Genomic DNA, 11,631 nt, shown 5'->3' with positions numbered 1-11,631 from the left:
AAATATAAAAATATATATATATATATATATAGATTTATATCTATATATAGATTTATATATGTATATTATTTTTTCATATTATATTGTAAAATGCCTAATTAAATATTTTTTTCCTTTATACAATAGTATATAAAATAAAAAAATATTTTTTTTTTTTTATATAAACTATCAAAAAATTGCAGATAATGTTTTATAATGCATTTTCAATACAAAATTTCACTCTTTATTAAAATTTTTAGTATTAATAACTAAGCTAAGAGGTACTAAAATAAATAGAATTATTTATTTTGTTAAAAAATCATACCATCTTTTCTATTTTGAATTTTGAATATTTCCAGTTTTTATATTAATATTTTCCTATTATTATTACAATAAGTTATCTTAATATAATTTTTCTTTTTTTTTGCATTCTTATATATTTTCTATATTATTTTATTCTTAAGAATTATTTTATTCTATAACTGCTGTAAAATCATTAATAATAATAGCTTATTATAAAAATTTAATGTTACTACTTTACCTTGAATTTTAAAATGGAGAAAACATTGAAGAACTATTTTCATAATTATTATTAATTTTTGTATATTTTTCTTTTTTTTGTGTCTTTATTTTACTCAATTCATTAAATAAACTATATTTCTTATCATTTTTATATTATATTTTATCTAAATCTTCCTAACTATTTATATTCCTTTCTTAATTTTTTTATCATTTATTGAATTTTGGAATATATTTTCTTTTAATTATTTAATTAATTATTATTTAGTTTTAATTAAATATTCCTTTTCTTATTATATTAAAGCTATTTTTTATAAATTTAATTCGTTTTCTTTTTAAAGATTTAAATATTTGATTTCTAATTCATTTTTTTAGTAAATCAAATGATTGTTTTTTTATTTTAAATTATGATTATCTTCATCTTTGGTAATACAAACAGTACATTTATATTATTATTATTATTCTTCTTTTTCTTCCTTTTCTTCTTATTCTTCTTTTTTTTCAATATAATTTTCATTTTAGAGTGTTTTTTGTTCTAATTTTGTAAGTTATTACTAATTAGTCTCCTCTTTTTGATAAATTTCATCATTTTATTACAGAAAAGAACTTGAATAAGTTTTTTTTCTAGATGAATATTTTATTTAGTATTTTATAAAACCTATATTTCATTTTAATAATGTAAAATGAGCTTATTTAAATGATTTATTTGAGCTGTTTATTCATCTTATTTATCTTAATTTTCAAATAATTATTTCTCAATTTGATCTTTTTCTTATTAAAGGTTTATAAATGATTATTAGATATCTTATATTTATTACTATTAAAATATACAAATAAATAATAATAATAATAGATATATAATATATACTTAATATTAATGTTATTCCTATTTTGTTATTTACATTATTTAATCAACTTATTCTATATTATTTTAAAATAAGTATATAATTCTAATAGGTTTTAGCTGAAATTATCAATATATTTAGTTATTTGAATTGCATTTTCTTCAGCTTAATATAGTTCTTTGATTTCTGTGAGGTTGGGAATGTATTCTTTTTCGTATTTTTATCGCCTTTATATGTATTGGTCTGTATAATTTAATTAAAGGTTTTCTAGTTTGGATTAGAAATTGAAGAAATCTCTTAATATGTTTTCGAAAAGATCTATATTCATTTTTTGTTTTATTTTATTTTTTAAAAAAAAATAAAAAAATAAATGTATTTGTATTTATTTTTTTATTATTATTATTTTATTAATTTAAATTTATAACTTTATTATTTTGGATAAGGGATTTTTATTTTTTATAATTATAATATAGATAGATTAATCTTTTTTTTTTTTTTAATTTTTATATATATATTTTTTTTTTAAATCAATTGAAATACTAAAAATAAAAAATATTATAAAATTTAATTATATATAGTATTTTATTATTATTAATTAAAATAATAATTATAATTTTTAATATAAGTTTAAAATTTTATTAACTTTTTTTATTTTATAAAAAAAAAAATATATAATTTAAATTATTTATATTAATTAAATATTTATAATGATATAATATAAATATTCTATATTAAGACTTTATTATTTTAATATTATTATTATACATAAAATATATATAAATTAAGTAAAATAAAATAAAAATTGTAAATTTTTTATAAATTTACTAAAATATATAATTTTAAATAATGAATGTAATATTTATAAAAATCATTATTATTTAAAACTTTATTTGATAATATATTATAAATTTTTAATTTTATTACTTCTATTTTTAACTTTTAATTAGTAATATTTACTTAAATGATAAAATTTAATATTTTTAAAAATAATCTTAATAAAAAAATAATATTCTTTATTATTTATATTTTATTTTAATTTTTTTTTCCAAATTAATATAATAATAAAAATAGTAATTTATAAAAGCATATAAGTATATGTTTTATAAAATATTAATAACTTTTTATAAAAATAACTATACATTTGAAACAACAAAATATATTTTATCTTATCGAATATTTATAAAATATACATTTATTATAAATATTTACTTTGCTGTAAAATCTTTGTAACAATAAATTAAAATTATTTGATATTTAATTAATATTATTATACTGTATAGAGCATATAAAAATTATTAAAAAATTTATAGAATAAAATTTTTACAATTCATAATCTATATAAACAAAATGCATTATAAATATTATATCAAGAATAGAAAAAAATTATAATTACATATAAATCATATTTATTCTTTATAAATAAAATTTTTTACATTATATATAATTTTTTATTAAAATGTAATTACGAATATTTATATAACTAAAATACAATATTTACATTATTTATATTAGTATTAACAAATTATTTTATATAGAATAATATAATTTTTTTAAAAAAAGTATTTTATAATTTATTATTAATATTTTCAAAAATTTAAAGGTAATAGCATACAACTATATAAATAAAAAAAAAATATATAAATAAAGCATATAAATGTGGAATTTAATATAAAAATAAAAAATAAAAAGAAATTTAAAAATTATTATAATAAAAAAAATTATAAAAAATTTATATAACAAAAAATATATGTAAGTAAAAATATTAAAAAAAAAAATGGAATAAAAAATATAATATTATCAATAATTTAATAATAAATATTTATATAATGAATTATTAATTTAAATATATATAAAAAAATAAAATTAATTTATATAAATAATATAAAAAATTTAATATATTAAATAAATTTAATATACAAAACAAAAAGAATATATATTAAATAATAAAATATACTATTATATTTTTTGTAATATAAATTCTCAAATAAATATATGTTTGTATTATTTATATATATATATACATTTTTTTTTTATTATTTACATTAAATAAAAATAATTATTTAATAAAAATATAAAAAAATATATTTATAATAGTAAATCATTTTTTATTTATTCTTATTATTTAATTTTTTTTCAAAAATGAAATTAATAAATATATAAAAAATAATATAATTTAATATTTTCAGTTTTATTGTATTTATTATATTTATAATTTTTCTTATTCTACAGCTTGTAATAGAGATTTTTATACATATCTAATTCCGTTTTTTACTTATTCATAATCACTTTCTTTATCTTCATCTTATTCCTTATATTATTATAAGATTTAAATTTTATATTATATAATAAATAATTAATTAAAGATTTTTAATTTTTACGTTATATATGATTTTATCTTTGAAATCTTAAGCAATTTTTAAATCTTTTTCATCAAAACAATAAATCCTATATGTTTTTTTCCTTATATTATTTTGAAATCTCATTATATTCTAAAAATAGAAAATAAAATATAATTAATAAAAAATTAGAAAAACAATATAAATATATTCACATGTATATTTACTATTATTTCATTTATAATTGAAAAATAATATATTTTAATAAATATATTTATTATTAAATTTTATATATTTAAATATACAAAATAAATATAACATATAATTTTACGTATTTATATTATAAATTTAATTAAATTTAAGAATGAAGATTTGATTATAAAAGTGATGAGTTTATTTTTTCAAAATTTTCCTATTTAACTTTTGTTATAGATCGTGTAAAATATCTATAAGAAGCAGTAGATTCATTATCTGAAAATAATGATTCTTAGTTTATATCCTAATATTTATAAAAATATATAAATATAAAAATATATTAATATATAAAAATATAAATATATAAATATTTATATTTAATAAATATATATTTATAATATATTTATTTTAAAATTTATACATATAAATTATTTAAATTTTAAATAATTTTTAAAGTTAATAATTTTTAATTGTTATTTTTTTTTCTTATTTGATTTTTATTTTTTATTTTTTTTTTCTTTATTTTTTTTTATTTTTATTAATTTTTTTTTTCTTTTAATTTAATTAGTTTTTTTTATATATAAATGTTTATATTTATATATATATATTACTATAAATTTTATTTATATTAAGAATGTTTTTTCAAAGCAAAATAAAAATTCAAATTAAAATATAATTTTTTTATATTTAAATATTTTATATTACCTCTAAATAGGTTTATTTTATATTATTATCAAAAATTAAGTATTTCTCTTTTTTATATTTTTAATTAAGTTAATTTTTTTTCAAATGATTCAAATTATTATTTTAGTTTTATATTTTTTGTACATTATTTTGAGTTGAAGATCTTGTTTTTCTAGATAGGTAGCTTATTTTTGGAGAATTAAATTCTTTTTTAACCATATTTGTTTTTATTTTTAGAATTTTTATATTAAATATTTAAGAATGTTAAATGAAATAATTTATTTATACCTGTTTTTTTCTAATTTATATTTGTTATTTTTATTTTTTATATATATATTTATTTAATAATTATTTTGTTTTTGTTTTTATATTTTTTTTACTTGTATCCTATATAGTTAGTGTAAAATGAAAAATATAAAGTGTTCTATAATATTATTATATTAAAATGAAAAAATTATTGATTTAAATAATTTTTATAATTGAGAAATAAAATTATAATTTAAAATTATAAAAAAAAACAATGACAAAGCATTTTATTTTTTTATTTTAAATATTTATAAGTATTTTTAATATAATATTTTTAAAAATATTAATTTTTTTTTTTTATTTATGTAAGTTAAATTATTTTTATATATTTATTATTAGATTTAATATTTTATAATAATTATTTTTGAGGTTAATATTAATTATATTAATTTTATTAATTTTTAATAATATTTTTTTTTAATTTTAATTATATATAGCTATATATTTTTTTTAATTAAAAATAAAAAAAAATTATTATTTTTAAAAAATATTTAATTTAAAATAATTTAAATTAATGAAATTAAATATTTTTTTAGACATATTTTTTTAATTTTTAATAATTTATGTTTTTTAAAATAAAGTTTGTTTTAAATTAATTTAAATAAAAACGCAAATCTATTATTAAAATTATTTATATTATTATTTAATAAAATTTACATTTATTTTTAAAGTTTAATAAAATTACTATAATAATATTCTATATAAAGAAAAATTTAATAAATTATACCTTTAATAAACTTTTATATATATTTATTAAATATTTATGTTTTAAAAATTTATAATTAAATCTAAAATAACTATAAATACAGAAATAAAAATTAGAAATAAAATTAAATTAAAAATATTTTTAAATACTCCTTTATAATTTAATAAAAAATATATTATTTTTATTTATATTCTTTTATTATTAGTCTTTCATTTAGATTAATTATATTTGAAAGAAATATATATAGTTTTTTTATTTTTTCTTAAAAAAAATAAAAATATTTTACTAATAAATAAAATAGATTTTTAAAAAAATTATAAATTAAATTAAATTTATTTAATAATAATTGTTGATTTTAATATAACTGAAAAAAAAAATATATATATAATATAAAAAACATAAAATTATAAATATATAAGAAAAAAAATATATAATAAAGTAATTATTTTGAAATAAATTAAAAATTAATATAAATAAATTAAGAAAAATAAAATTAATAAATACTATAAACTTAAAAATATAAATATAGCATTCAAAAATCCCAAAAAATAAAAATCTAATAATTAATACAAATATTATTTTTTAATTTTTTAATTTAATTTTATTTTATCATATTATAAAATAATTTATTTTTTATTTTATTCTCGATCTTTTTATATTTTAATTATATTATCTTATAAAACTATAACATTTATCTTGTAAGTATAAACTATTTATTTCTCTGTTTATTCTTTTTAGATTTCTCCATTTATAAATTAATAATTAACTAATTAATTTTTTTATTGAAAATTAAATTAGTTTATATTAATTATCATTTCTTACCATTATTTTACCTTTCTATTATTTTCAAAGAATTCTTTAAAAACTTCTTTTAAATTTAATTATAGATTCTATCGATTTAAGTCTTATTTATACTAGTTTAGTATCATTAGTTTATTTATTTTTATATTACTACTATTTTTATAGGTATATTAATTTAAAAAATTATCTCTTTAATTATTTAGATTGTTTTTAAATGATTTGATGTAATATTAAGATTAATAATTATATTTAAAAATAACAATATAATATTTCACTTACATATTATTAGCTGATATTATTCAATTATTCATATAGATTTTGTATTTTATCTAAATAATTTTTTGAATATATATATATGTATAAATAGAAATAAAATAATAAAAAGTAGAGTAAATAATTTTTTTTTTAATTAATATAAATGTAAATATTATATATATATATATATATAAATATATATATATCTATATATATATAATTATTTATTTATAATAATTGTATTAGACTTTTATAAAATAATATAATATTAATAATGTTTTTTATTTTAAAAATATTAAATTATTTATTTTTATTATTAATTTACATTTTTTTTTTTAATATTAATATAATAAAATTTAATTTTATTTGAATAATTGAATAAAAAGAAAATAGTCATTTAAAATATTTTTTTTAAAAAAAATAATTATATTTAATTTTTTATAAAAAAAAAATATATATATTTTTTTTATTTTAGAAATATTTTTTTTTTTCATAAATCAAAAATATCTTTTTAAACACCAGTTCTTTCATCTGCAATTCTACAGAAAGAGCATTTACCATTTTTAATAAATTCGAATTCATATTCATCCTTAATAAAAAATATATATAAAACGGAAATAATATTAAATAAAAATATGATACTAAAATAAAAAAGCTACAACATTCATTACATACTTTCAAAAGAACATCATTATTCATAGATTTATAATAAGTAATATCATAAGTCAAACAATATCTAGTAAAATCAACACAATAAACTTCATCCATATTTAAAGTACACAATACTTATTCATCTAATTATAAGGGAATATATTCTTAAGTAGTTTATTACATTTCAAATATTTCTTATAATTTATCAATAAATGCACTATTTTCAACATTATTTTTATTTGGGGATTAATTAAAAGTAAGAACTTATTAATCGCCTAAATTATTTTCTTACCATCCGTCATCACTAATATAAAAATATTAAATAAAATGATAATAAATATATAAATATAAATATATATATATATATGTATATATATTATGTATATAATTCATATAAAATAAATATTTTATATCTTACACTTTTTTTTTTTTTTAAGTTTTAGGAATTTTAGATTTATCAGAATTAATTAACTCTATAACTTTTTTATGATTAATATTTTAATTAACTTTAAATTCAACAACTGGTAAATTCTCAAAAGATAAAAAGCAATTCACAAACGAATGCAAACACGAAGAACATTTATTCCCTTCAGTAAGTACAGGATTTTAATTCATACATCTACTACAAATAGGCAATAAATTTTCAGCATCGCTATATACTTTTGATCTTACAAGTAAACTACTAAGTTCTATTTCTTCAGTCCAATCTGAAGGGATTTTATACCCTGCAAGTTTTTCATAACAAATACGTGCTGTTTTGTATGCCTCAAGTTATTTACTTACTTTACCTAATGAATAATATAAATATGAATGCTTTACTCCATATAAGCTTCGATTTCCTAATTTATTTATGGCAAATCGGGCTGCGTTGAATATATTTAACATATATTAATGACCGCTTAGTGGTAAAAATGGTTCTTCTACAAATTAATGGATTTTAGAATAAGCGAAATATATTTAAGCATACTCTCTGTATTGTTAAAATAATTTAATATTTTGTTAATCTTCTAAAGAAGGCTGTTTTCCATTTTTTACTAAGTTTAAATATTCAGTGGATATCATCCAAAAATATAAAGTAGCATCTGTAAATCGTTTCTCGTAAACTGCGTTTTGTGATAATTTTTGTAGCATTTTTGTCGAATATTCAGATTATCCGATTTTTCGATATGCTTTTAAGGCTTCTTCGAATCTATCTTGTCTGGAAAGCCAGTTTGCGTAAGGAAGTTTTACTAATTCAAGTAATTCGGGGTTTGACTTTGCTAGTTTTTTTTTTTTATTTAAAAAAAAAAAAAATTAATATTAATTTTATATAATTTTTTTTTTTTAAATAAAAAAATACCTAAAACTAATGCTTCTTCCCATTTTTCAAGTTCTATATGTAATTACATTAATTATTTATTATCTTAGAGTTTTAAAAATACTTCTTTAGCCTATTAATGATGTTTATTTTTTCTAATTTTTTATATACATATATACATATTATTTATAATATAAAATTTACTTAAAATATGCCACACATATTTCAATTTCTTTTCTCTAAGTCTCCACATCAGCTATCCTTGATACATCAAGTAATCCTTCTACATAATTATTTTTGATAAAAATTTCAATGGCTTTTTTATATTCTTCTGCTTTTACAAATAACTCACCAGCTTCTTTCCAATCTCCAGTTTTTTATTTCCATTCCGCTTCTTATTTAATTAATTCCTTGCTTTTTTCTTACACAAACCCATTATCGTTTTTGGGTGAGCCTTATCTTTATCCTTATCTAGATTAGGGAGTTAAAACTTCAGAATTCGCGACTCTTTTTGCTTTTGTGAAATCTTTTAAAGTAATATACATTTCTTTTGCTTTTTATCTTTGGTTGGCTTTTACAAATGCATTTTCAGCCTCATGGAATTTCTGCTATAAGGCAAAAAGTTCCCCTTAATATATACTTTCGTTAAATTAATTTTTTATTTTATCCCTTTCTGCCCTTTCGAGTAAATATACAAAGTCAAGCTTTTTTAATTTAACATAACATTTTTTAGCTATCATAAATTAACTGGCTATTAATGCCTCATTTCCTAAATGTAATAAATCCGCGTCTGTAACTCCTAATAAAGCTACTTCATAAGCTTATTAAAAATCTTTTTTTTCTAAATATTTTAACATTGTTTAAGTCATAGATATGTCAATAGTACTTAATACATTTTCATTTAATACAAATAACTTTTTTTTTTTTTTTTATTAGTTTAAAAATAATATAATACTTTGTTTCCTTTAAATCCAACTACATTTCCTGACATTCTTTAAGATAAAGGTGGATGACCAGAACTTTTTATAAATGTCATATCATTCCCTCTATTTTTTTTTAGATAAAAATTAATTTAAATAAAAGTAAAACTTTAATAAATCTTACGAATAAGTCAACATATCATCAAAATCATAATTAAATGCACAAGAAAGAACATTCATTTCTTAATAAATTTATTCTTTCTAGAAAACATCATAAACAGTTAAATTGTTATTATCATCAACGATTGCAATTTTTTTCTTTTTTTATGAAATATCAATCATTCTGATTGGTACATTAAGATTAATAACCTAAATAGGGAAACTATTATCTATAAAAATCTTAAAAAAAAAACGTATAAAATAGATATATATAAATATATAAATATATAAATAATATATATATAAATATTTATATAAATATATATATTTTTATATATATATATATTTATAAATTCATTACTTTATAAACTTAACCATTTTTCAGTCCAATTATAGCCCCTTCTTTTCCTGACATTCCTCCAAGAATTTTTATTGATCTAATTGTTGAATCGAAAATCCATTCCCTTTCCAAATCTCCTGAAAATTAAAGAATTTAAAGTTTATTTTTGATAGCTACTAAAATATGAGAAGTGAGTACTTCCATAATTTAGGCATCTATTTTTTTTACCATTCTTTTTAAAAGTTTATATTTAAGTTAAGAATCATCTGAATTAGAAACGTAAACTAGAATTCTTTCGCTTAAATGAGCAGCTAATTTTTCCTTATATATACTTACGTTTTTTATTAGTTCTTTACATTTTATTCTTATTTTTTAATTAACACTCATATTTTATACTACTATGTCAGTTAAATTATCTCTATAGGCGTATCTATTTTTATATAAACCATGTACTGTCAACTATTAGATTTTCGATATTCCAATAACACCATCATTAGTGGAAAAACTTACATAAAGTTAATCATTGTTAACCCCTCCTAATTATTTAACTATCGGTTTAAATTTTCCACTCCAAACCCAGTCATTTTTCTAAACTACATCAATAAGGAATCCCCCATCTCTTGTATAAAGTGTGCTTTTTTTATTTGTTCCGGAAACTAAATAAAATTCTCCTTATGAACTGAAGTTTATATCTAGTGGATCAAATCCCAATTTTTTATCATTACCTAATTATTATCCCTATATATTATAAAAACTTAAGCATCCTTCCCATACACCTACTAATAAATTACTGTCTTAAAAATCAGGAGTTACAGGAGTCCAATCCATACACCAAATTGGTGCGCTTCGGTTTATTTCAGCTTTTATTTCCATTAAACGGTTTTTGATACATATTTAACCAGACATAGTACCAAACGCAATATATAAACCATCCGCGCTCCATGCACAGGTTATTATTTTATCTTTATATTTACCTTTTTCGATATTAGCTTGATCTGGAGTCCATACTGAGTAGTCGTTTATACCGCCGGAAAATATTTGTTATGTTAAAGGGTTGAAAGATAAACAATAGACTTTATCATTATGGGAATATTTCACTTCGGCGGAAATTTTAGGATTTTATTAAATATCGAATTTCCATATCCATACAGTTTTGTCGTTACTTTTATTTTGTTTATTCAGTTTTTTTTGATAAAAATATGGTTTTTTTAGATTTTTATTTTTACCTTGCTGTTGCAAATCTTTTACCATCTTTTGAAAATCTAATACAATTTATTTATTCTTTTTGTGCTTTTTTTTTTTTAATGTTATTTATATTTTTTTATGATTTTTTATAAAAACCTCCTCTTATTGGTTTATTTAACATTTCGCCAGATTACACGTCATAAGCTAAAATTGCATCACCTACACATGCTAATACAACTGTACCGTCTATTTATTTATTTTTAGATTTATATTTTATATTTTTTATGTTTATTTTACCATTATTAAAACAAGTACACCATACTTGGTTTGTTAAATTTGAATTGGGATCTGATGGTTTAGGCTATTATTATATATTTTTATTAATTTTCAATATTGCTTTTTTATTTATATTTTTATTACTATAATTTCTGTCCAAAGTTCTTGACACTACAT

The 11,631-nt window shown here is 15.5% G+C and overlaps 1 protein-coding gene across 1 annotated transcript, besides 30 other annotated features; it reads right to left on the bottom strand. All coding sequences in view use genetic code 6, as the record gives it.

Annotated features, from left to right (window-relative positions):
- Positions 1-10: 10 nt before the first annotated feature.
- Positions 11-66: a microsatellite.
- Positions 18-66: a microsatellite.
- An 890-nt stretch (positions 67-956) lies between these two features.
- Positions 957-994: a microsatellite.
- Positions 960-997: a microsatellite.
- A 2,026-nt stretch (positions 998-3,023) lies between these two features.
- Positions 3,024-3,088: a microsatellite.
- A 102-nt stretch (positions 3,089-3,190) lies between these two features.
- Positions 3,191-3,250: a microsatellite.
- Positions 3,226-3,259: a microsatellite.
- Positions 3,260-4,186: 927 nt separating this feature from the next.
- Positions 4,187-4,265: a microsatellite.
- Positions 4,238-4,286: a microsatellite.
- Positions 4,266-4,324: a microsatellite.
- A 12-nt stretch (positions 4,325-4,336) lies between these two features.
- Positions 4,337-4,430: a microsatellite.
- Positions 4,338-4,424: a microsatellite.
- Positions 4,351-4,431: a microsatellite.
- Positions 4,351-4,450: a microsatellite.
- Positions 4,353-4,425: a microsatellite.
- Positions 4,369-4,402: a microsatellite.
- Positions 4,369-4,437: a microsatellite.
- Positions 4,369-4,450: a microsatellite.
- Positions 4,451-5,113: 663 nt separating this feature from the next.
- Positions 5,114-5,142: a microsatellite.
- Positions 5,143-5,183: 41 nt separating this feature from the next.
- Positions 5,184-5,265: a microsatellite.
- Positions 5,235-5,297: a microsatellite.
- Positions 5,241-5,297: a microsatellite.
- A 538-nt stretch (positions 5,298-5,835) lies between these two features.
- Positions 5,836-5,885: a microsatellite.
- Positions 5,886-6,795: 910 nt separating this feature from the next.
- Positions 6,796-6,845: a microsatellite.
- A 183-nt stretch (positions 6,846-7,028) lies between these two features.
- Positions 7,029-7,095: a microsatellite.
- Positions 7,079-7,124: a microsatellite.
- On the bottom strand, positions 7,117-11,631 carry IMG5_153390 (intraflagellar transport protein, putative; the record flags this gene model as incomplete). Its single annotated transcript, XM_004030755.1, has 13 exons — positions 7,117-7,215; positions 7,269-7,581; positions 7,696-8,536; positions 8,617-8,649; positions 8,779-8,857; positions 8,916-9,488; positions 9,530-9,620; positions 9,679-9,893; positions 10,015-11,155; positions 11,220-11,283; positions 11,335-11,424; positions 11,476-11,539; positions 11,599-11,631. The coding sequence occupies 13 exons, from the start codon at positions 11,629-11,631 to the stop codon at positions 7,117-7,119; spliced, it is 3,636 nt and encodes a 1,211-aa protein (XP_004030803.1).
- Positions 7,610-7,654: a microsatellite.
- Positions 7,615-7,664: a microsatellite.
- Positions 9,919-10,004: a microsatellite.
- Positions 11,290-11,329: a microsatellite.

Source organism: Ichthyophthirius multifiliis (assembly GCF_000220395.1).
Source record: "Ichthyophthirius multifiliis unplaced genomic scaffold scaff_1120509251171, whole genome shotgun sequence".
Classification (NCBI taxonomy): Eukaryota; Ciliophora; class Oligohymenophorea; order Hymenostomatida; genus Ichthyophthirius; species Ichthyophthirius multifiliis.
The sequence above is the reverse complement of the archived record's forward strand: the minus strand, read 5'-3'. Positions and strand labels throughout refer to the sequence as shown.